Consider the following 25,420-nt stretch of genomic DNA (forward strand, 5'->3'; position numbering starts at 1 on the left):
GAACTTCAGACATGTCATCACAAGCATAAATCACAGGAAGACACCAATGTCTTACATAAGCCCCCTCAAATGTGTTTCATTGAAGAAAAGAAAACTAGAAATTGTCTAATATAATCATAATTTTTACTAACTTATTGTTGCATTTTTCTCCGCAGTGTAACCGGAGGAGAGCTGTTCGAGGACATAGTTGCGAGAGAGTATTACAGCGAGGCGGACGCCAGGTATATCATGAAGTTTTTCTACATTTTAAGGCCACATGGGAGACTCCATAATAAGGCTGCATCTTGTAGGCAACGGTTACGTGTAGGGATGTTTTTATTTTATTGTTTCAGAAAAGTTGATATGATACGGACATAAGAAAAATCTGTTAGTGGCTCAATTGTGTTTTTAAAGAGTTGTGTTTAACTTGTTGGTATTGTTAGTTTTAGGGTACTGTTAATCCACTGCTTGATAACTCTAAATATGAATGCAAAGTTTGAAATTTTGAATGCCCTGCAAGTTTTAGTGGCAAAGCAGAGGGGTTATGAAAGCACAAGATGTTCTGACGTTTGAAATGGTTAATGTAGTTTGTGCTTTGGGGGCTTTGCCGTTTCAGGCTGTACTAGTAATCTGCTGGTATGGCTTTATTTCTGACCAAGTGACTCAGGCCTTTTCAATTTAATTTCCTGAATAAATCATGACTAAGATGTTCTTGAGCTGAAATTCTATTTTGAGTATGAAGTCAAATGTTGCAGTAGGCCTTTTGGTACTGAGCTCTTTACTGGCCCCTCTAAATTCTTATCTAGGCTTTAGAAATGTGTAGTCATTTATTTGACACAATAAATTTAGTATGAAAATCTGTGTAGTAAATCAGAATAAGGTGCAATTATACTATGAAAGCCAATGTACAGTAATACTAACTGTCCTTTATGTAGAGACGTAAACTTGATCATTTTTGTCCCTGTTTGGCCATAATGTAGTTTGTACAATGAGATAATCAGGATCATCAAAAAAGGAGTATGAATGGAAAAACCTTTATCTTGTAGTTGTCTCATAAAATGCTCCCCATTTCCTGTTCTTACTGCTTCTTTTCTTTATTCATTTACGTTAAAGGACACAGATTATGGGGCAGACGTTGAACTAGCCGTACCCAGGTCTGGTTACTGCCAAACCTGTAGAATAAAGGAATCACTTAAATAGAACCTGCCTGACAACATGAGGTAGGTTAAAAGACTAGGACAAACAACACATCATGTCCCAGGGTAAAGAAATTCAAGAACAGATGACAAGTTAGCCATTTATTAGCCTGAAAGTGTTACAAAGCCATTTTTAAGGCTTTGGGACTCCTTGAACCCCAATGAGTCATTATCCAAAAATGAAGAAAACATGGAAAAGTGGTGAGGATTCTCAGGAGTGGCCAACATACAAATATTACTCCAAGACGGCATCAATGACCCATCCAGGAGGTCACAGAATCCTAAAACATTGCAAACCTCTGTTAGTCAAACATGGTGGTGATAGTGTGATGGTCTGGGGATGCTTTGCTGCTTCAGACTTGGATGATTGCTGTAATCAGTTAAACCATGAATTTCTGTACCAGAAAATCCCGAAAGAGAACATCTGGACATTAGTTAATTTAGCTGGTAGATGGATACAGTCTACGGGGTCAGCCGGCGTAGCTTCACATAGAAACATGGATGGTGTTCAGTTAAGCAAAGCAAACTAAACCTAACAATGGTTTGTTGTAAAATTGTAGTCTGTTAATATCTGCATAGTGTTGTGTTTCTGTGATATGAACGTGTTCAGTTTGAGCTGTTTTTAAACACATCAAGTCAGCAAAATCTGTCTATGAAGATTTGAAGAAATTGTGAAATAGCTCAAAATATCTTTTATATTTTAGATTCTTCAAAATAACCCCCCTTGCTTCGTACACTCACAGTTGCATGATGTAGTTGCCTGAAATGGTTTTCAAACTGTCTTCCTAGAGGTAGGAATAAAAATAAAGACAAACCATTGAAGGAGAAGGTGTGTCCGAACATTTGACTGGTAGTGTAGATCACAGAATGAAAACATGACCTAAATGGGCCTCGTATATGATTCATATCTCATGACCATTGGTGAAGGTCAGGGCACGCATGAACCGGTAAATCAAGAAATTCACCTGCTGGAGGAGTGTTTTAACTCTTTATTGCATATGTTGTAGTAAAACTCTGAACACCTGTTAAGAGTATTCATATTTTTTTAGAAAGTTTAAATATAATATAGTCTAGTATCTTTAAAAACAACTAATCATAAAAATATCCAAATTGTTGGCTGTTTATTAGTGACTTAATTCCCTTTCAGTGTAATGTATTATCCTGGTTGTTTTTAACATCGTGCTATACAGTAGAGCCAAATAAATGATGAATCTTGAACATAAAACATTTTCACTGTTTATTACAGCTTATTTATTGTTCTCCTGAATGGGTTAGGGGTTAGGGGATCTCCATTTCTGAAGATCCCTTGCTCCGAAGTGTAAGATGGTACTTTAATATGCAGGACTGAAGGCTGTCACATGTGAGGCACTAACCGTATTTAGATTATACATATTTCATGCGTTCGCATAATTATGTTGGCTCCAGACGCAAAGGTTAATGAATATTTCCACTCATCTAAATTGCATTGTTATAATAGCTCAAAGTGAGCAGATACTATCTATGCCATGATATTCTTTGAACTCCAAAAAGACTAAAACTGAAGCAATGTTCCTCTCTGCAGATTAACATAATCCTTTTGTGATCGTGGCCGAAACAACCTGCATCTCCTTTTGCTTTTCTATGCAAATCTTCTTTGATCACCCATCAGATTCTGCAGCAAATTATCAGGATTTGTACTGTTACTATCCTCTGACAATGAAAGGGCGTGCAGATGGATTCACCTATGTTGTTATCACGTTTACAATTAAAACATGTTAATCTGAGATATTCTGTATGAAATGTTTGATTTTATGCTAGAAACATGAAGGATCAGATTATTTCTTCCCTCAGCCCTCATTTTATCATTTTATTATGATGTTTGAAAAGAGATATATACTTCTTTGTTTCATTGTTTTATATATATATATATATATATATATATATATATATATATATATATATATATATATATATATGTGTATATATATATGTATATGTGTATATATATATGTATATATATATGTATATGTGTATATATATATGTATATATATGTATATGTGTATATATATGTATATATATGTGTATATATATGTGTATATATATATGTATATATATGTGTATATATATATATGTATATATATATGTATATATATGTGTATATATACAGTATACCTTCATGACTCAGAAAAATCTTTTAATTTCTTGAAAGTTTACCCCAAAGACCCCTTGGTGCTGCAATTTGACAGAAGTGTCTGTCTGCTGTCTCTTTCAGCCACTGCATCAATCAGATCCTGGAGAGCATCAGCCACATCCACCAGCATGATATTGTCCACAGAGACCTCAAGGTGAGCCACCAGACACTTGTCATGAATATTAGATGAGCCTTTATTCTGTCTGAGAAAGTAGATGCACACAAATTGCCCGCACACCAAGTGCGTGAGTGTGGTGAAGAGGGTTGCTTGCAGATACACAACAGGTCTTGGATTGTGGAGCACGGACGTCACGCAGTGACGTTAAGAACTTCTGGTAGAAGCATCATCGCTCACCTCAGCAGCTTTTCCCTCGCAGTTCTTCAGTCCCATGGCATATCTGTTATCTATATCCTTCTTCCTTTTTTGCCCCCCTTTCTTCCATCCTTTTTACTCTGTCCCCCTCCTCCCTCCCTACTGCGCTGCTGAGGAGTGACGCAAACAGACCAGCTGCTATTATTAGCTGTGTGTTAGATCACGGCCAGTGACTAGTTACAGTGCAAAAAATCTGCACACCTTCACAACAGAATCCTCACACCTGCAGGGGTTTAATTTGAAAACATGAGGTTGATCAAGATTAATTTTCTCTGGGAATGAAAGAATGTAACACCTGCACCACATTTTGTTTGATCAAACTTTAATTCAGCCTTAAACTTTTTCATTTGGTTTACTTTGAGTAAGTAGTTTAACACTGCATGTACATTTGTGCACAGACGCAAGCATGATGATGACTGTGAACAAATGTGATTAATACACAGCTCTCCTTCAATGCATTTATGCTGCATTACTAGATTCAGTTTATTCTTAAATCAAATCCTGAGTGCTTGAAAAAAGTAAAATAAAATAAAAATTAAAAACTGGACCAAATGTTTCTACGGTGCCCGGGAACTGACATGGGGGAAAAAAAAAATATATATATATATTGTGCGCATGAAATACTAATTCGTTCCCACAAAATACTAATTCGTTCCCACAAAATACTAATTCGTGCCACACAAAATACTAACCCCTCCTTGAACCACCACCTTAATGTGGTGGAGGGGTTTGAGTGCTGGAATGATCGTAGAGGCTATGTTTTCTGGGGCTTAAATGCCCCTGGTAGGGTCTCCCATGGCAAACAGGCTCTAGGTGTCGGACAAAGTCAGACAAAGAGCGGTTCAAGACTCCTTCATGAGGACTACTAAATCGAGGCATGTGACGTCGCCCAGTACGGCGGAGCCGGGGTCCCACCCGGGAGCCTGGGGTGGGTTTGCTTGTTGCCCCCCGGCTCAGCCGTCTCATGTTGGGGCTTACCCCAGTGGATGATAGGGTCGCATCCCTGCATGTTCGGGTTGGGGACAGGTCTCTGACTGTCGTTTCGGCCTACGGGCCGAGCGGTAGTACAGAGTACCCAGCCTTCTCGGCGTCCCTGTCGGGGGTGCTGGAAAATGCCCCTCCCGGGGACTCCGTTATTCTTCTGGGGGACTTCAGCGCCCACGTGGGAAACGACAGTGACACCTGGGGAGGCGTGATCGGGAGGAATGGCCTCCCCGATCTGAATCAGAGTGGTGTTTTGTTATTGGACTTCTGTGCTAATGACAGATTGTCCATCAGTGCACTTGGCACCAGGACACCCTAGGCAGGAGGTCAATGATCGACTTTGTTGTCGTATCATCAGACCTTAGGCCGCATGTTTTGGACACTTGGGTGAAGAGAGGGGCCGAGCTGTCCACTGATCACCACCTGGTGGTGAGTTGGATCCGCTGTAAGAGGAGAAAGCCGGACAGACTTGGCAGACCTACCCTTATCTATGGCCATGAACTTTGGGTCACGACCGAAGGAACGAGATCCCGGATACAAGCGGCTGAAATGAGCTTCCTCCGTAGGGTGGCCGGGCACTCCCTTAGAGATAGGGTGAGGAGCTCTGCCATCTGGGAGGGGCCTGGAGTAGAGCCGCTGTTCCTCCACATCGAGAGGAGCCAGTTGAGGTGGCTCGGGCATCTATACCGGATTCCTCCTGGACGCCTTCCTCGGGAGGTGTCCCAGGCACATCCCACGGGGAGGAGGCCCAGGACACGCTGGAGGGACTATGTCTTTCGGCTGGCCTGGGAACGCCTTGGGCTCCCCCCCGGAGGAGCTGGAGGAGGTGTCTGGGGAGAGGGATGTCTGGGTGTCTCTGCTGAGTCTGCTGCCCCCTCGCGACCCGGTCCCAGATAAAGCCGTACAAAAAAAAAGGAGTACAAAATCCTAACTTGTTACCACAAAATACTAAATTGTTCCGTGCCCATGAAGTACTGAAGTAGACATCAAGTGACCTGTGTTGCAGGAAATGTGTAACTCATAAGTCATGGAGCTCAGTGTACGGTGTGTGTGTGTAAATGTGTATGTGTGCATACATGCGGTGGCGCTCTGCGCTGTCAGACTGGGACTACGAGGAAAAGTGCAGAGAGTGAAGAAGAGTGTGCGTGGGGTTGTGTGTTTTGGCAGTATGCATAACGGCGACCGGGGAGGAAGTTCAGCTGGCCACGATACATTTAACGTGCAATCAGGTATTAAAAACGTTCCCATCATTATTATAGAAGTCTCACCACCCGTGACTCGCAAGTACAAAGAGTTAACCCCGAAGTGAACAACCATTTCGGCCCTGGAGGAAGCATCTCCCTTGTGTTTCCCGAACACGGTTAGGAAACGGAAGCAGGAAGGGGTTAACACCTGGCTCTTAATATTCTATTTAAATGCCTCTCACTACTGAGAATTCATTGCGATGCCAGGGTTCTCAGAATCTCTTTGTAGCTCCTCCCCAGCCTAAAATAAAACTCGATCAGACTATCCCTGCCCAGCCAGTTGTTTTGTTCCTCCATATGTTTGAGAAAGTGCGCTGTTTTAGTATTTCGTGCGCACGTTATACTTATGTCGTGGGAACGAATTAGTATTTTGTGCATACATTATATGTATTTTGTGGGCAAAAATTGATGTTTCGGGGGCACAAATTAGTATTTCGTGGGAACGAATTAGTATTTCGTGTACACGCTAAATATATTTTTTCCTGATGTCAGTTCCTGAGCGCTATATGTTTCCAACGGAATTACCAAGAATGTTTCTTTAAATGGGATGATTAAAGCACCACATAAAAACCAAAACATTTTTGAGTTAATTTTTCTTGAGGTAAACATCATAATAGATTAAATCTATCGATGTATTTATTCTGACCTAAGCAGTTTACAGTAAGTGCACATGCAAATGTAAAATAACAATTCAGAAGTAAAAACTGGTCACATATGCAAATGAACAATAATATTGATATGCAAACATTTGATAGATAAATATAAGGGTCATAGCAATGCATCCAGTTCTTTAGATGTGTTAATAACAATATTTGGATAATAAGCACCTTGATGTTTGAGGTGCCCACCTTATATAATATAGTGATTCATGACCCCAAAGTCTAATCAGAGTAAATCTAAGCAACATCTTGCTGATAGATATGATTAATTGGAGTCACAAAGCCACATTCCCTTACAGAAGACGAATTAGAATATAGACAATTACCTAGGCCCAGAAATATCAGTTAATGCTGCTTAAAGGCAGTAATTTTCAGGTTGTTGTTAGAACAGTTCTTTAAACATAAGAGAAGACAAAAAGCTTTATTTTTTTATTTTTTCCAAGAACACAGGAAGCTGCTTCTGTAATAGGATCAGGAAAACTGAAATGATGCAAACAAAGTAAGCTGTACAGAAATGTAACCTCATGCACACGTTTAATATTTTCTGCTTTTTTGTCATCTTGGGAGGGCTGCACACAGAGGTGGCAGTGGGGAGGTGCTGGGAAATTAGAGAGGAAAGAGTTGAATGCTGGTGGCAGACAGGGTTGCCATGGTAACAGAAGGGTTAGGTCACCCGGCTGCTGTGGTGCTGGTGTAGGCGACTCATTATGCCACCTCCCATCTATCTATCTCTTTATGTCTGTTTCTGTTGCTTCAGAAAAGCTGTGATTCCCACTCCCCTTTTCTTTATTTTGTATTGTCAGATCTGGACCTTGTAGACTGGGTCATGGGAGTGGTGTGTGTGTGTGTGGAGGGGGTTGTTGGAGAAATGAAGGATGTGTAGCTAGATAAAGAGGCTGATGTGAAAAGGAGAGCTGGTACAGTCTACAAGTGTAGACAAAGATGAGCCAATTTGAACTTTGAATGTGAAAGAAAATGTGGAAGGAACTTAACAAAGTGTGGTAGGCAGTTGTCTCATCATGTTGGTAGAGTTTGTAGCTTCATATTCATTTTTAAATATTCTTCAGGTGAAGGACGACCTGTGGCTCAGGTGGCTCACATTCTTCAAATCTAACAAAATGATGTCAAATGTCTGTGCAAGTTTATGTCAACAAAGTTGTTTTTTTCCTGGTTTTGTTTTAAAGACCTTAATAAAAGTTGTGGGACTGGTTGACGTGTATCAATGTGTAAGGTTAATCTAAAAACATCTCTACTACATAGTAAATATAAAGTACAGATAGTATTGTTATAGTATAGTATACTTTTCTGCATCTCATGTACATAACTAAGTACTTAAACTCAGTGGCCACTTTTATAGGTACACTTGTTCAGTTACTTCGTAACACAAATAGCATATCAGCGAATCACATGGCAGCAACTCAGTACATTTAACAATCTAGACGTGGTAAAGATGACTTGTTTAAGTTCAGACTGAGCATCAGAGTGATGAAGAAAAGGGAGCTAATTGACTTGAATGTGGGATGGCTGTTGGTTCTAGGTTGTTTGATCTATCTCAGTAACCCTAACCCACTGGGGTTTTTCTGCTCAATCAGCTCTGGGGATTTACAGAAAATAGTCTGAAAAACTGAAAATATCAAGCAACCGGCCGTTGTGTAGGCTTGTTTAAACAATAAAATATTAGAAAAATGTCCGGTCTGATAAATCTTTATTTTACGTAAAACATTCAGATAGTAGACCCTTCCATCTAAAATCAAGAATCACTCCTTCCAGCAGGATATTGCACCACGTCCGAAGGAAGAAAGGTGTTCCTAAAAACTGCCCACTGAGTGTATGTGTAAACCTGGCACGGTCTTTATTTCAGTAACTTTTCAGGTTTACGTGGCGAAATATTGGGAGAAATCCAAGAGTCAAATGCCTTCAAACATCAACTTCAAAGAATTACTGAGAAGTTACCGATCACATTACAGATGAACTATTTGCAGAATTGTTTTTGGCAGACGATTATTGTGCCTGATCCAGCTTTTTGGAGTCATTTACCAAAAAGGAGAAAAACTAAGAAATTTAACGTACAATTTGTTAGACATGAGGGTGGATTTATCAAGACAAATTCAGGTTTAATAGTGGAAAAATAAAACAAAGCTTTTAAAATGAAAACCTCTAAGGTATGTTTAAAACTGTAACACAGTTGTTGCCCTGTGTTATATTTTCCATAGTTAGCTCTCATTTGTGTTTTCCTGAAGTGATGTAAGGAGGGAGAGGAAACATAAACCTTTGCCACAGCCTGGCTTTTATGCTTGGTGATGTAAGAAGACTGACATAGTCAAAGTGTTGGGTTAAATACCATGACAGCTAAATGAAAAGGTTCTTTCTCTTAGGCAATCCTCTGTAACCCACTAAATCTGATTATGCTTCATTACAGATGTAGATGTCACCGTGCTCCTACAGCTCTTTTAGTGATGAGACATTTCAGGAAAGAGGATGAATGCTTATTGCGACTAATTACATGTATATTCTTGTTATTATTCACCATTGTGCCAAAGTCTGTTTTTGTTGTATTCAATGTTTTCTCGTGAGTAGGAAATTGCTTGTCTTTGGTTTTATAGTTGAAATTGTATCCTGTACTTGAGTTTCTGACAATCAAAGGAAAGACCTAGTGAGGAAAGAGTTACCGCTTCACTCTGAATGAAAGTGTTTCGTCCTTTTAAATTATCTGCCTGCATGTGTTGCAGCCAGAAAATCTTCTCCTCGCCAGTAAGATGAAGGGAGCAGCTGTGAAGCTTGCAGATTTCGGTCTTGCCATTGAGGTGCAAGGGGACCAACAGGCGTGGTTTGGTAAGAAACAGCTCCTTTGAAAAGCTCACCCTCTACTTCCTCTGCAAAGTTTATGTTCGGCAGCAGCATTTGCCCCAGCAAGTTAGTTGGAGCACTAAAAAAGATGAAAGTTTAAAACTATATGCAGCTACAGTTTGCTTGAAAAGAGAAAAATGAGAGTACCATTGCACCAAAAATGATTTAACATCCATGGCAAATTAGGTTGATTAGTAAACTGTACAGACTAGCAGCTGTTTGGAATCAACAAATCGAATGAAACACAAAATCCAGGTTTGATAACTACAGAAGTCTCAAAATGATGCAATGACTTAATGACAAGAATCTTTAGTACATAGCAGGGCAACATTTTTTTTGTTATGATCTTCGGCAAACATCATTCAAAGCCAGACACTGGTTTCTGGCAGCTTTCCCGAAGCATCTTAGGCCTATTTCTCATGTGCAGAAGCCAAAATGTTTAAAGATTTTTAATAAAGCCTAAAATCGCGCATTTGTGATGGCCACTCCAGTATCTTGTAAGACTTATTGTGAAACCAAGTCTTGGTGGACTTGAAGATCCACTTGGGATCATTATCCTGTTCGCAATGATTCAATTCAATTCAATTCAAAAATACTTTATTAATCCCAAAGGGAAATTAAATTTGTTGTAGCTCATATTATGAAGGTTTCTTCAAAGAGCCGTTGTAGATGCTGATGGCTGTGGGCAGGAAGGATCTCGTGTAGCGGTCTGTCTTTAAGCAGATCTGAAGAAGCCTCTGACTGAAGACACTCTGTTGTTGTAGGACAGTCTCATGAAGAGGATGCTCAGGGTTCTCCATAATGTTTTTTTATGAAGAATCCTTCTTTTCACAATGATCTCAATAGATTCCAGAGGAGTCCCCAGAACAGAATCAGCCTTCTTCATTAGCTTGTTGAGCTTTTTGAAGTCCTGAAATCTTTTCGAAGCCTCTGATGCTGCTTCCCCAGCAGATGATGGCAGAAGAGATCACACTCTCTACAACAGACCTATAGAAGATATGCAGCATCTTGCTGCAAACACTGAAGGACCTATGCTTCCTCAAGAAGTACAGTCTGCTCTGTCCCTTCTTGTAGATGGCTTCACAGTTTCATCTCCACTCCAGTCTGTTGTCCAGGTGATCACCGAGGTATTTATACTCCTCCACCAACTCCACTTCTTCTCCCATGATGGAAATAGTGTTTGACCTATTCCTTTTTCTGTTAAAATCTACAATCATCTCCTTTATTTTATTCACGTTCAAGATGAGATGATTGTTTCCGCACCATGCCACAAAGCGGTCCACCACCTTCCTGTACTCAGCTTGTTGTCCATCTCTGAACCACCCCACGACTCCAGAATCATCCGAGTATTTCTGCAGATGACAAGAGTCTGTTTTGCACTGGACATCTGAGATGTACAGAGTGAAAAGGAATGGTGAGAGCACAGTTCCCTGTGGTGCTCCTGTGCTGCAAACTACCTGGTTAGACACACAACCCTTCAGTCTGACAAACTGTGGTCTGTTTGTCAGGTAGTCTTTGACCCAGAAGATTAAGGCCTCCGCCTGAGTCTTCTTAGGTTTCTGACAAAGGAAATCAGGTTGAATTGTGTGAAATGTTCTGGAGAAATCAAAGAGCATGATCCTCACAATGCTGCTGGCTTTGTTCAGACATCCATCGGTCCGATCTTTCTTATGCTTGAAGCCTGTGATCTTCTTCATCCCTGACCACACATCTCTAATATTGTTTTGCCTGTCTCCCTCTGAGGCTTTTTTTTTCTTGTTGAGCAGGTCCTTCAGGTCACTGATGATCCAGGGTTTGTTACTGGAGAAGCATCTCACGGTTCTGGTGAGGATGGTGGTATCCACACAGAAGTTTATATGGTCTGTTACACATTCAGTCATGGCATTGATGTCCTCTCCTTGTGGCTGGCACAGTGCATCCCAGTCTGTAGCCTCAAACGAGATGTTGCCACAAACGCATTGCGGTGTTGTGTCTGTAGCTTAGCAACCACTGAGCTGATGGCACCACATGCAGTGTCGGCAACAGCTGATGGTGGAATGTAAGCTGTTGCCAAAATAAAGCTGGTGAACTCTCTGGGTAAATATATGGATGAAAACGTACTGCTAACAGTTCAATATCTGAAGTGCAGAGACAAAACTTCACAGTAACATGTCCTGGATTACACCATCTGTCGTTCACAAGTACTGCTAGTCCACAAAATCTCTGTCTGCTGGTATGGTCAGAAAGCCTTGCAGAGAGATGCTCATCAGGCATTTGGGGATTTTGGGTTGTAGTTGAATTATTATTTTAGCTCTTGAGAAATTAATTAGCTGCTCCTGGTTGTAAATAAATAAATAACAGCCACATTGGCATGGGAACGCATCATAACAAATGTCCAAAAGTAGAAAAGTATCAGCAAAAATCATTTAAAAAAAATGTGAGGAATTTGAGTTCTTAAAAAGACTTAATCAGAATGAAAAGTAACAGAACCGCTCCAACCTGATGCCACCTTGAGCGGCGCAATTCTAAAATATATGCACAAGCTTCAGCCTCTTCACTGATGGCATATTTTTTCCCAGAATTTCCTGATGTCTAATTGAATCCATCTTTCAATCCACAGGCTGTGGGTTTCCCGTTCGAGAGAAAATAAAGCAGTCCCAGAGCATTACTGAGCCACCACCATGCTTCACTATAGGCTTATTTTTTTCAGCGTATGGTTCATTCTTCCTCCTGCAGAAATACCACTGATCGGCAGGCCCAAAAAGGCCAAGTTTTGATTCATCTATCACAAAACTTATTTGGCTTTTTTATTTAGTTGTGACTTAATCAGAGCCCGACTCCGATTAGCTCACATGGAGCCCTTCTACGTTTAGCTTGTGTCTTAATGTGGAAACTGAAACCTAAGTGGCTGCTACCAGCACGTTTTGCTGCAGGTCTTTTACAGATGGTTGTTTTTTTTGACCACCTGCCTCAGGAATCTGATGGCAGTCACTGATAGCATCCTTTCTTTGCCACCAGAAAGCACTTTCCCTTTATCTTTAAACTTGTGAACTTTACTTTAAGCTGGATCTGCTGGAACATTCAGGACATTTTGTTGTCCTTTTACTTTTTTGTGAAAGTCAAGGATTTCCTCTCTGAATGTTTTAGACAACGGACTAATCCTCAATTTTTAGGCATACTTTAAAACGTTACTGTCAAAAGTTCAGCTTTCAGGTGTTCTATCTCAAGCACACCTGATTCAACTAATACAGATTTTGACTGGTTGAGTCCTATGTGCCTGAGACCACTCATGATTTGCAAATCTGTGCTCATATAACAAATTATTCTGGAGGTTGAATAATTTTTGAGATTCCAGTTGTCTTTAAAAGTAGCATTCACTGTTAAATTTGGCTGAAATTTATTTAATATGATTTGCAACTATTTACACAGTTCCTTTGTAATTTGTTTAGGTCAAACACCTAAATTTTGTGTTTGTACAATAAACCTAATTTGCAGTGGGGTTAAAATAGTCATAGTTGTTATGCTAAAGATTAAGATTAGACCCAACAAACTGGAGAGTTCTATTTCTCACTGTTTGCTTATTAAAGATGAGAAATAATGTTAATTTTATCAAAAAGATGTATGACCCCACAGACATACTGATTTTACCCTGCTTTATTAGCTTCTTAGTATTTAAAACCATTTTCAAAGAGATCGGTTTGTCTTGTGACAGGTTTCGCTGGAACTCCAGGATATTTGTCGCCTGAAGTGTTGAGAAAAGACCCATACGGCAAGCCGGTGGACATCTGGGCATGTGGTCAGTAAAAATGTTTTCTAGATTACAAACACAACAAATTCATCCAAGACTGAACACGTTTTCTCCATGCTTATTTTTACTGTAGACATATCTGTTTTATCCTTCCAGCTGATGAAACCTTAAAAGTAATTCACCACATTTCAAGTGAGAAGTCATTAATTTCATCTTACAGTCCCACAATTTTTTAAGTTGTTGAATTTTTCCAAATTTTCAAATTTACTGATGTGTTTTTTTTTTCTAAATTCTGTTTAAATTTAAAGGGGAATTATCTATCTAGCACATGTGATAGCTTTTACGTTTAGTCCTAGATGGACTGTGCAGTTTCGTCCAGAAGTTTTACACCTGACAGAATTGTTGTTTTTCATTAACTTGGCCATTTCAGGTTTGGTATACCCTTTTGTCAGATGTTTCTATGGTTACCTGAAGTTCATAAGAAAACATTTCACAGCTTCCAAAGGATGCTGACACTCAATCTGTTCCCATTTGAATTATGATCTGAGCAGTTTCTTAACAGAGTACCAAAATATCAGTGTTTTGATCACTCAGCTACTTGTAATATGGTGCTGTATTGTGCCATAAAAAGAATTGTTCTTCACCAACAGCCCCTGAATTTTTGGAAAATATTGCCGTTGAATTATACTTTGACTAGATTCTTTGCTCATGGCAGGTTCTTATGTAAAATTATGATGCAGCCCACACATGAAAGGTCTCAGGATCTTTTACCTTTCGCATGACCGTGGACCTGTGAAAGCTCTTGTTTTTTATCCAGACAGTCCTTTTTGCACATGTCCAAAACAGTTGAAGGGGTTCTGTATAGAAACAACTTTACCTCGGTCGTCTGCAGTCCAATCCTGCTACTTCCTGCAGAACATCAGTCTGTCCCTGATCTTTTTCTTGAAGTAAAGTGGCTTCTATGCTGCCCTTCTTGACGCCAGACCAACGTTCAAAAGCTTTCACCTTGGTGTGCACCCAGAAACACTCTCACCTACCTGCTGCCATTCCTGATTAAGCTCTGCACTGGTGGCAACCCAAACTCTTAGTTGAATTCTCTTTAACAGATGATCCTGAAACTTGCTGGACCTTCGAAGGCAACCTAAAGCTTTCTTCACATCAGCTGAACTTCTCTGCTTGAAATTCTTGATGATTTGAAAATCATCACTACAATCTCACTATCAACACATTTATTTTCTGTAACACCCTTTTGATGCAAAGCAGATATGGTAGCAGGTGTTTTCTTGAGGTAACCATGGTTAAACAAAGAAAACTGATTTGAAGCATCCATCCATTTGAAAGGAAACTGTCTGCTCCTCTGATTTGACCAGACTGACAGAGTGACATCAGCTGTCCTGTCCTCATGTGCACTTTCCCCCAAGATACCCGTAGTCTCGCCTAGAACACAGTGCAAAGGAGGTTGTGGTGGTGTATTTTCACTAACTCATCAGCTTTCATCTGATCATGCTTCATCGCAGCCTTGATGAAAATTCCCACCGTAAAAACATAAACAGTAATGTTTGTTTAAAAAAAAAAAATCCAACAAGATTTCAATCTAACTCACTTTCAGCAACAACTGCAGGTCAGAAATAACCAGTTCTGTTTGTCTTTGTGCATTTTTCCTTCAATATTTATAAGCTTGTTCATATTCATTTCTTTAATGTTAGGAGCAGATCTAGGTCAGAAAATTCTGGGAAGTCACCTAAAAAAAATAGAGGGCCAAGTACATGCCAAGATAAAATGGTGTATTTAAAGCTTATCGTAAGAACTTGTTGGACTACAAAATGCTGCAGCTGCCGGTGGGCAGGACTGCACTTATTCCAGGGGAGTGTGGATGATCTCACACAAAGATGTGTGTGTGCAGATGAGTGCATATCCCGAAATTGGTTCACTGTCAACATTTCACTTATTGCCGAAGCAGCTTTTATCATGCTGGCTATTAATAATGAACCATCCTCAGCAACACCAAAGACTGCACACTAATTATCTACCTAAAAAAGGAGACCACTAACCAAAAGTTAGTGTTAAATTGGGTGTGTTGTCTTTGCTGCCCCATGTTGCCCTGCACTCACTTTGGAGTTGGGATATTTATGTCTTAAAAGATATATATTTCTAAATGTGAAATTTGTCCACTGCTCCAAGCCCTGGCCCCAAAAATACTGGTCCTTTCCAAACACCAACTTGGTGGTGGGCCAAAGGAAATAACTGCTTTGGTCAGAAGCTAGAAGAGGGCTGAGGGGACCAGCAGTCCATCAGCACGATGTGAGCAACATGTTACTCCAGAGTTTAGTTTTTGATCAATTTAAATCCAAAAAATTGTATAAGTATTTTCCACTCAATCCATATACACCATTTTTAATCTGTTGTTAAACACTGGCAGTTTGCAGGAGTACAGGGATAAATAATGATTTGTGTATATTATCTCCATGCGCTACGATCTTTTTACAGAAACTCATAGAATAGATCAGGGGGAGGTTCAGCCTTAACCGGATGACACATGTACAGTCACCTACAGTATGTTGTAAAATGGAGGAGTAAATCTAGAAAAACACGGAGCATCACAACCCCCCTCCCCAACGAGGCTGCCCACTCTACACCACGTACATGATGCACCAACCTTTCAGTTTATTAAACAGTGATGGAGTAAACAATTAATATACCTCTCCCTGGCAGACAGTGAGTTATAAAAAACAATTTTTGTGCAGGAGCGATCAGATTTTCAAAAAATGAGGGAGCAGTTGGTTAACTTGCTCAGAGGCCTATGTTTATAAGGACTTGGCTTAAACCTGACTCTCAGGTTGTAAAAATGCAAACCAGTTGTTTCACAGAACCAGCTGAAAACTGGCACTGGAACCACCTGGATAGAAAAGCCCTAAAGATGAAATTCTGCAGCTGGTGGCGACCCCGTATATCCACCACTGGGGACTAAACTCCACCCTCTAAGATATCAGTGCTTCCGTCCACACAGCAGGATTTTTCAAAGACATCCTCCCCGCTCCCAGAATCTGGGAGAAGAGAGAATGGATCGTTCCACATGCAGTCGTGATCTCAAACCTGTTGATCACTTGTGAAATTGGCTCGGACGTGCCGTTTGTGCAACACAACTACAACGCAACTACATTGGCCGACTTGAGACAAATGCTGGTTGAAGAATAGGAAGCCGGGGTGGGACCAAGCTGGTGACCAGCATGAGGAGGAGGTGGTTGGCTGTTGTGGTTGTGTACAGTACTCCCACACACTTTTGAAGCCCTGGTTGGTTAATTCCTGAAGTAGTTAAATTACTATATCAGTCATATGTCTATTAAACACCAAACAGCAGTCTATAGCAGAATAAGCTGTTTTTCAGTCGTAGATTTGGCAGGTTTTTCATCGGCATTACCCGAAAACATAACTCTGCTCAACTGCAAAAATGCATTTTCTTTACAAATGTAGCACGGATATTAAACAGGTGTTTTAAAATGTCATGAAATATATTGTCAGGAAGCATCGTTACAACAAGCAATCAACCATGCATAAATGTCCTGACATTTTGTGACAAATCTCATAAGAGGAAGTCTGTAAAGGGCCATAATTTAAAACTTGTACTCCTCTCTAAAGTGCTGACCCAGTGGTATTTTGACTGCAGGGGTCAGTCAGATGTCAAGTTTGCCTCACCCCTGAATTTCTTCAAGTCTAATAACATTCATTTACATTTCACTTGCTTTTTTGTATAAATTAACTTGTTAATTTTGTGAACTTTTGACAGGTGTGATCCTGTACATTTTGTTAGTGGGATACCCTCCCTTTTGGGATGAAGACCAACACAAACTGTACCAACAAATCAAAGCTGGCGCCTATGATGTAAGTCTTTACTTCCCATATTCTTGCTTTGCAGTATCATTCTATCTTCTGTACTTGTATGAAGCACACATGCTCTTTGTTTGATGCAGTCAGTCTGTTTACGTGGTTAATTTGTTCAATTGCACGACATTGTTTGTGGACACAGCATAAGTGTTTAATCATTACCTTTTGACCTCATCCTGGATTTTAGCACCTCAGCAGATATGTGGGTTTGTTCTCTGCATGGCTTTATAGCATATACTGGGATCATTTTGTCTACTAGACAGTGGAAACTGGATTTATTTGGGCAATATCACATTTTACTGCTCTATGTAATTGCAAGACTCCCCTTTTCACAAAACATCTGCTCTAATATTTGTTTCACATTTGTGATTTGAGGTGTTTTTTTAGTTTTCAAAAGCCTGAACGTTTCATCTGAAGATGTAAACTGGAAAATCTAACTGATCTTTCTTTTGAACCTTCTGAAACCAGTTGTTAAATTGCTATTACATATCAGCATTTCCCTTACCATTATCCAAGGGGGCCGCTCCTCTCTGCCAACAGGACCATCCACCCCCTGAAGAAACTCATGGACATGTATTAAATTGTTCTACCTCTGTAGGGGTTCACAAGTTACCAATTTACCACAGCAGGAGAGGAACTGAATCGTTTCCAACATATGGCTGAGGAATAGGGATGGATACCTTTTACATTTGAACCGATACGGCACCGATGCCAGGTACCTGGGAATCGGTATCGGTACTCAATGGTACCAATTTTCGGTACTTTTGTGTTTTTATGTGGTAATAAATGTTAATTAGTTTAATAATAAAATCTCAAAATTTTATTATTTATTTAACATATTTCTTTATATATAAACTGTAATGAATATATCAACAGTATCCAGCTGTTAGTATTGTAACATCTCAGGTTTTTCAAAGATTTCTTCTTCTCAGATTGGAAGTATTCCCGCCGCTGGCCTTGCACTTCGCGTCACAAATATTGCAGCGAGCGTAATCTGCATCGCATTGTGAAAAGTGAAGCCATACTTTCGACCGCTTTCTATCAGCCGTGCTTTGTTGACGGTACCACCGGCTACAGACGTCATTATGCTCTTGTGCGTGTAATCCTGTGTTCTTGTCCGGCATACAAAATTGCCCTCTCTTCCTCTCCTCCCAGGTCACAATGATGCGTTTAGGTACCAAAACATGGTACCGTTTCATTTTACGTGAATAGGTACTTGGTAGTCTGGAATTTGGTCGGTACCTATAAAAGTACCGATATCGGTACCCGTCCCTACTGAGGAACAAGTCTATTTAAGCCTTGATGTAAGGCTGCGCCATGCAGACGGACATACGATGAGCAGGGAGGGGGAGAACATGGAGGAATGTCAGGGTTCCCTTGGAGAGAAACAGAAAAATGGAAAAATACATAAAGAGATATACAGGTCCTTCTCAAAACATTAGCATATTGTGATAAAGTTCATTATTTTCCATAATGTCACAATGAAAATTTAACATTCATATATTTTAGATTCATTGCACACTAACTGAAATATTTCAGGTCTTTTATTGTCTTAATACGTATGATTTTGGCAAACAGCTCATGAAAACCCAAAATTCCTATCTCACATAATTAGCATATCATTAAAAGGGTCTCTAAACGAACTATGAACCTAATCATCTGAATCAACGAGTTAACTCTAACCACTGCAAAAGATTCCTGAGGCCTTTAAAACTCCCAGCCTGGTTCATCACTCAAAACCCTAATCATGGGTAAGACCGCCGACCTGACTGCTGTCCAGAAGGCCACTATTGACACCCTCAAGCAAGAGGGTAAGACACAGAAAGAAATTTCTGAACGAATAGGCTGTTCCCAGAGTGCTGTATCAAGGCACCTCAGTGGGAAGTCTGTGGGAAGGAAAAAGTGTGGCAGAAAACGCTGCACAACGAGAAGAGGTGACCGGACCCTGAGGAAGATTGTGGAGAAGGGCCGATTCCAGACCTTGGGGGACCTGCGGAAGCAGTGGACTGAGTCTGGAGTAGAAACATCCAGAGCCACCGTGCACAAGCGTGTGCAGGAAATGGGCTACAGGTGCCGCATTCCCCAGGTCAAGCCACTTTTGAACTAGAAACAGCAGCAGAAGCGCCTGACCTGGGCTACAGAGAAGCAGCACTGGACTGTTGCTCAGTGGTCCAAAGTACTTTTTTCGGATGAAAGGAAATTCTGCATGTCATTTGGAAATCAAGGTGCCAGAGTCTGGAGGAAGACTGGGGAGAAGGAAATGCCAAAATGCCAGAAGTCCAGTGTCAAGTACCCACAGTCAGTGATGGTCTGGGGTGCCGTGTCAGCTGCTGGTGTTGGTCCACTGTGTTTTATCAAGGGCAGGGTCAATGCAGCTAGCTATCAGGAGATTTTGGAGCACTTCATGCTTCCATCTGCTGAAAAGCTTTATGGAGATGAAGATTTCATTTTTCAGCACGACCTGGCACCTGCTCACAGTGCCAAAACCACTGGTAAATGGTTTACTGACCATGGTATCACTGTGCTCAATTGGCCTGCCAACTCTCCTGACCTGAACCCCATAGAGAATCTGTGGGATATTGTGAAGAGAACGTTGAGAGACTCAAGACCCAACACTCTGGATGAGCTAAAGGCCGCTATCGAAGCATCCTGGGCCTCCATAAGACCTCAGCAGTGCCACAGGCTGATTGCCTCCATGCCACGCCGCATTGAAGCAGTCATTTCTGCAAAAGGTTTCCCGACCAAGTATTGAGTGCATAACTGTACATGATTATTTGAAGGTTGACGTTTTTTCTATTAAAAACACTTTTCCTTTATTGGTCGGATGAAATATGCTAATTTTGTGAGATAGGAATTTTGGGTTTTCATGAGCTGTATGCCAAAATCATCCGTATTAAGACAATAAAAGACCTGAAATATTTCAGTTATTGTGCAATGAATCTAAAATATATGAATGTTAAATTTCCATCATGATATTATGGAAAATAATGAACTTTATCACAATATGCTAATATTTTGAGAAGGACCTGTATACATCGACAGATACATGAAGGAATGTTTGTTGAATAATCATTAAATTCTATTAATTTTTATGTTTATATTAAAAACACTGCATGCATTATGTAGTATTGTGGGGTTTCACAGTGTGTTTAAGCTTATAAAACATCTGAAATCTGTGCAAAATGCTGCATTTCCCATTCGCTTTGTGCAGACTGATGTCGCTTTCACCACATAAAGGTAAAAAACTACATTTATCCATATATTGGAACATGTAGTGCCTGGCTAAAGTGGACCCCATGAACCTTATCACACCTTGTCACATTAGAAGCACAAACCTTATGTATTTTTTTGGTGTTTAATGTGAAAGACCAACACAAAATAGTAATTGTAAAGTAGAATACAAATGATACATTGTGTTACATTTTCTTTACAAATGACAATTTTAATCAAGATGTACATTTTCATTCAGCTCCCCTCACTCTGATACTCCTACATAAAATTAATTGAAAGCAATTATCTTCAAAAGTTACCCAAATAAGAATTGGTGTCAACCTGAGAGGGCCTCAGAAGTTTGTTAGAGAACATTACAGAACAAACAGCATCATGAAGCCCAAGGAACATAGCAGAAAGGTCAGGGAAAACTTGGAGATGTAAAAAGGCAGGGTTCGGTTAGCTTTGAAAATTCACAGAGCACTGTTCATAATCCAAAAATGAACTGTAAACCTACCAAGATATGGCCATCAACCTAAACTGACAGGCCAGGCAAAGGAGAACATTAATCAGAAAAGCAGAGAGGCTCCTTTTTCGTCATCTGAGACCGAAATTTAACTATTTGGTCTGTAATCAAGACAGTTTTGTATAAAGTATAAAAGTGACACTACCTAATCAGACCATCCTAATGAGGAAAACATGGTGGTGACAGCATCACGCTGTAGGGATGCCAGTCTTCAACATGGACATGAAGATGAATGATGCTAAATACAGGGCAATATACAGGGAAGAAAACCTGCAGTAGTCTTGAGACGTTTAACGTCCAGCAGGAAAACGCCCCTAAACATGCGTTCAGAGCCTTAATGGAGGGGTTTGATCAAAGCAGATTCATCTGTAAGAGTAAAACTCCAGATCTAAAACTCTGACATTGCTGAAACTTTGTGAGATTTGATGGAGCACATCTAAACAAAAGTTGCCAGACTAGAGCTATTTTACAATGAAGGGTCAAAACATTGACTTTCTAGATGTTCAAATCTGAAGACATCCACCAAAATACGTGGAGGTGTAATTACACTAAAGGGTGTTTTCTTTCCGCTCTACATTTATGCACGATTTAAAATCAATTGATAACATAAAAACCCAATAACACGTATTAAAGTTTGTGGTTATAGAGGGACAAAATGTAAAAAGTTCCTGAGCTATGAATTAGGGTTGTGCATCTCTGGTCTGTGACTGATGCATATCTCTATACACTGCCAAGGATCAAATTGATTTTAGATTCATAGATGGAACAAAATGATACCATTCAGTCCTGACATGATGCAGTTCAATTCAGTGATTTTAGGGTAAACAGAGTGCTAAGCAACGCAGTTCAGATTGATTCATTGTGAACAGGCCAAGCAAAGAAGGGATTTTATGCAGCTGAGTATTCCTAATTATTTGTTTTAATGAAATCACATAAAATTGGTCTTAATAAAATAACCTTTCACATGCTCTGCGACATGGAGGTGATGGAAAAAAAAACATGCACATCAGGTTGGATACCATTTAAAGATGGTGATGGTATCTGTAACTGTCTTAAAATAAGTGGAGCTGTCGGAAAGGATGCAGGGTTGCTTTTGATGTCTGGAATAGTTCGAAGTTTGATTTCACTATTTTCATAGCTCTGGAAAAGTATTAAAAGGCAAATTCTTTCTTTTTTTTCTTTCTTTCTTTCTGCTGATAACAAATTTAAGGCCTGTCGGCTGTAGACATATCTGACATCAACTTATCGAGAACTTTAGTATTTTATATTTTAAAGTGAACACAAAAGACTGGAAACTTTGGAAAGCTGAGTCTGGAAAAAAGTTTGCAATCTTATCTTAGTTATAGTGTTTGCTCAGTAGTGCCAAGTTGAACATATTTTTCCACATAGCTCATCTATTAACTCCTTTATCACTGCCTGCCTTTTCAAAATTCAAATTTAAGTATCAAAACTGGCATCAACTAAAGCCCATAATGTCTGCTTGTATTCCACTTGTGTGCATGCAACCTAAAACAACGACACAATGTTCTTTTCAAATTTGAATCTTAATAATTCAAGTTGTCGAAAACAATCGGTTGGCTGAGATGAAGCTTGCAGAACATGTCCCGTCTGCTAACAAGCTCAGATTTAAGTCTTGTGAGTAATGTAGAAGTTTAATTTTTAGGTTTTAATTACTCACTGCTTGTTACTGCAGAGTTTCTATGTTACCGTACAGAGAAGAAATGCTCTGTCAGGGAACAATAGGCATATTTATTAGATCATCTCATCCTCTGGGAGATGAGAATTTATTGCCTGTGTTAATTTTCAGGGTTTCAGGCATCCACATCTAATAATTGTGAATAAAAAGAGATAAAGTGGCTGAAATAAGGACCCAGTAATTTGCACTTCTTCAATATCAATGCTGTCATAAAGATACTTTTAATTACTTTTTTCTACATATTTTGTCTGTGACTAGCAGCCAAAATAAATTAAGTTCTGTTTTTTATGTTGATGGTAAACATTTGCTGGCACTTACCTTGTAAGAAAATTACGCTATTATTATTTTTTAATATATCATTATGTATTTAGCTTGTTTATTTTTTTTAATGTATTTATTTTTCCCAAACATGAATAGTACAAAAATATTAGTAGAATCAATGTATGAAAAATCTTTTCCTATGCGTTCTGTTCTTCTCTGTGCATATTATAGTCTACAGATTCAAGACTATTTTTAGGTTGTCAAAATTCATTCATGCCAAAATGGTGATTCTTAAAATTTAAATATTACACGGGATGTTGCTGTTTATTTTTCAAAAAGATTAAAGTTTAAGAGGTCAAAGGTAAAAGTCAGATTTTATGCACATGCATTCATTTCATTGGCGATAGAGATTTTATTTAACACTGCTCTCCTCTCATCTCTTTTCAGTTTCCTTCCCCAGAGTGGGACACGGTGACCCCCGAGGCCAAGAATCTGATCAATCAGATGTTAACCATTAACCCTGCCAAAAGAATCACTGCTGACCAGGCTCTCAAGCACCCCTGGGTCTGCGTAAGCCACACTCCTAATCTTTGGTTATCACTTCAGAGAGAGGAGCTCTGTGAGCTTTTGCTCTTTTTGTATCTTATTCTTTCATTTAATGGTAAAACAAAAAATGCTCCTGCATTTTCAGCATTTTGTTGACATGCTGAAAAGCCCTAACCATTTTATCCATTTTTTTTAACCACTCCATAATACAGCGACAGCACTGATAAAGATTTCGAATGACTTAATAGTGATGCGTCTAAAACTTCTTTGTTGGTTTTACTGGATCTCAGTGCGGGGTTCGACGCTCTTAATTCTAAAATACTGATTGAAGATTTTATTGTAATGTGCAAAATTGATTCAGATCTTATTTGGCAGACAAGGGCTATTAGGGTCACTTAGCTATTTTAAATCTGAGCGAATAATAATCATATGTGAAGTTCTCCATGGTTCCATCCTCGTGCCCCTAGCTCAGATTATCTCTTACCTTTTACTTTTTTGCTGACAACACATAACTTTACATTTCTGTAACCATATGACAGCAGTCCATGTAGGTCACTAAACAAGTAAGTCCCTAATGCCAATGGATGGATGAACCAGAATGGCTTTATGTTGCTTTAAGTGCATTGATGAAAGGTTAAGAACGGCAGCAGAAATCTTAAATGCCAGTCGTGATGATTTCATTTACATGATGTAACCGCAATAGATATTCATTTATTTAGCAAGGACACAGTCGATAGTTAATTTCTCATGGCCTTTTTTTTAGGTTTGCAGAAATTTACATGTACTGTGTGTCTGTATTTAAAGGATTGTTTTCTGAAGTTGAAAGAATTTGTTATAATTTGTGTTTTCTATGTGCAGCAACGCTCCACAGTTGCCTCCATGATGCATCGTCAAGAGACTGTTGAATGTCTGCGCAAGTTCAACGCCAGGAGAAAACTTAAGGTGAGTGTTGAGATGATTAAAGGTCCTCAGATGTGATGGAAAAAAAAAATATGATTTTTTATTTTTCGGTCCTGTCCTCAGGGAGCTATTCTCACAACAATGCTGGTATCCAGGAACTTTTCAGGTGAGTTTTGACAATTGTTTTAAAGTTATACACGCATTAAAATAGCCCCAAACTTTATATTGATTGTAAATGGTAAATACACATCAGTGTTCCTCTGCTACTGTTCCTCCGTTCTGCTGTCTACCTTCTTTAATGGCACAGTTTCCATTTCACACTTTATGACGTAGGCTTAGATTTCATCATGGTAAGCAGTTTGATCACTGAAAGCTCAGGACGCTTGTGTTTGAACATCCAATTTGTGTGCTGGATGATGGCCTAGCAGGCCGATAATGCTATTGGCTCTGTGTTTACAGGCTTTCATGTAAGCAACGCAGCTCCAGTGGATTACTGTCAAACACTGATGTAAACTGAAGAAAACACACTGATTGTGTTTCCACATCACTCAAATGCTTTTTCATAAAGTGAATGAGCAGATAATGCAATCTGGTCTGAGCTTCTTAGTGGAGAGATTCACCATCTGCTGCTTCACTTAAAATTAAAGGGAGTTGAGTATTGCAGAAGATCTTGCTAAAATGTTGAAATTCAATAATCTCTAAGTGGCCCAATGCAATTTAATACATTATGCTAGGGTTGTGATCTAACGTTTACACAACCTGGAAGTGTATCAAAAGTCATCAAGTTTCTTGGCATGGTAGCCAGAATTTCTAAAAAAATGAAACATATTTAAACACTACCGGCATTGTTAATTACTGAGATATCTGTGTTTCAACTCTTATTTAGAATGAAAAAATTAGGGATTCTGTTGAAACCAAGCCTGATCAAATGTTTACGTGACTCAGAAGCTATGTGGACCAACATACATTTCAGCCAAAGCTGCTAGAAGGATTTTTTGAAATGCATAAACCTTGGGGGTAAAAATGCTGTGTGGCTTTATCAAGATGCATTATAATGAGAAAAATGGGCTGCATGGTTGATTGGCCAAAACAAAGTTGTTACAATGGCAGACAGCACAGACACAAACCTCAATCTTCTGAAAAAAATGTATTTGGTGCGATGAACTTTATTGAACTTTACAATGCATTCAGAGAGGAGTCCAAAAGAAGTGGATCCCTG

The 25,420-nt window shown here is 39.5% G+C and overlaps 1 protein-coding gene across 28 annotated transcripts in view; it reads left to right on the forward strand.

Annotated features, from left to right (window-relative positions):
• Positions 1-25,420, forward strand: part of camk2g2 (calcium/calmodulin-dependent protein kinase (CaM kinase) II gamma 2) — an 88,014-nt gene that overhangs the window by 34,794 nt on the left and 27,800 nt on the right. For all 28 annotated transcript variants that reach the window (XM_047350898.1, XM_047350892.1, XM_047350899.1 and 25 more), the window contains exons 5-12: positions 156-221; positions 3,428-3,500; positions 9,336-9,438; positions 13,145-13,228; positions 16,965-17,059; positions 23,203-23,325; positions 24,160-24,243; positions 24,325-24,367. In XM_047350898.1, coding sequence (XP_047206854.1) covers positions 156-221; positions 3,428-3,500; positions 9,336-9,438; positions 13,145-13,228; positions 16,965-17,059; positions 23,203-23,325; positions 24,160-24,243; positions 24,325-24,367 — 671 coding nt within the window. The remainder of the gene's footprint in view (positions 1-155; positions 222-3,427; positions 3,501-9,335; positions 9,439-13,144; positions 13,229-16,964; positions 17,060-23,202; positions 23,326-24,159; positions 24,244-24,324; positions 24,368-25,420) is intronic.

This window comes from Girardinichthys multiradiatus, chromosome 22, assembly GCF_021462225.1.
Source record: "Girardinichthys multiradiatus isolate DD_20200921_A chromosome 22, DD_fGirMul_XY1, whole genome shotgun sequence".
NCBI lineage: Eukaryota > Metazoa > Chordata > Actinopteri > Cyprinodontiformes > Goodeidae > Girardinichthys > Girardinichthys multiradiatus.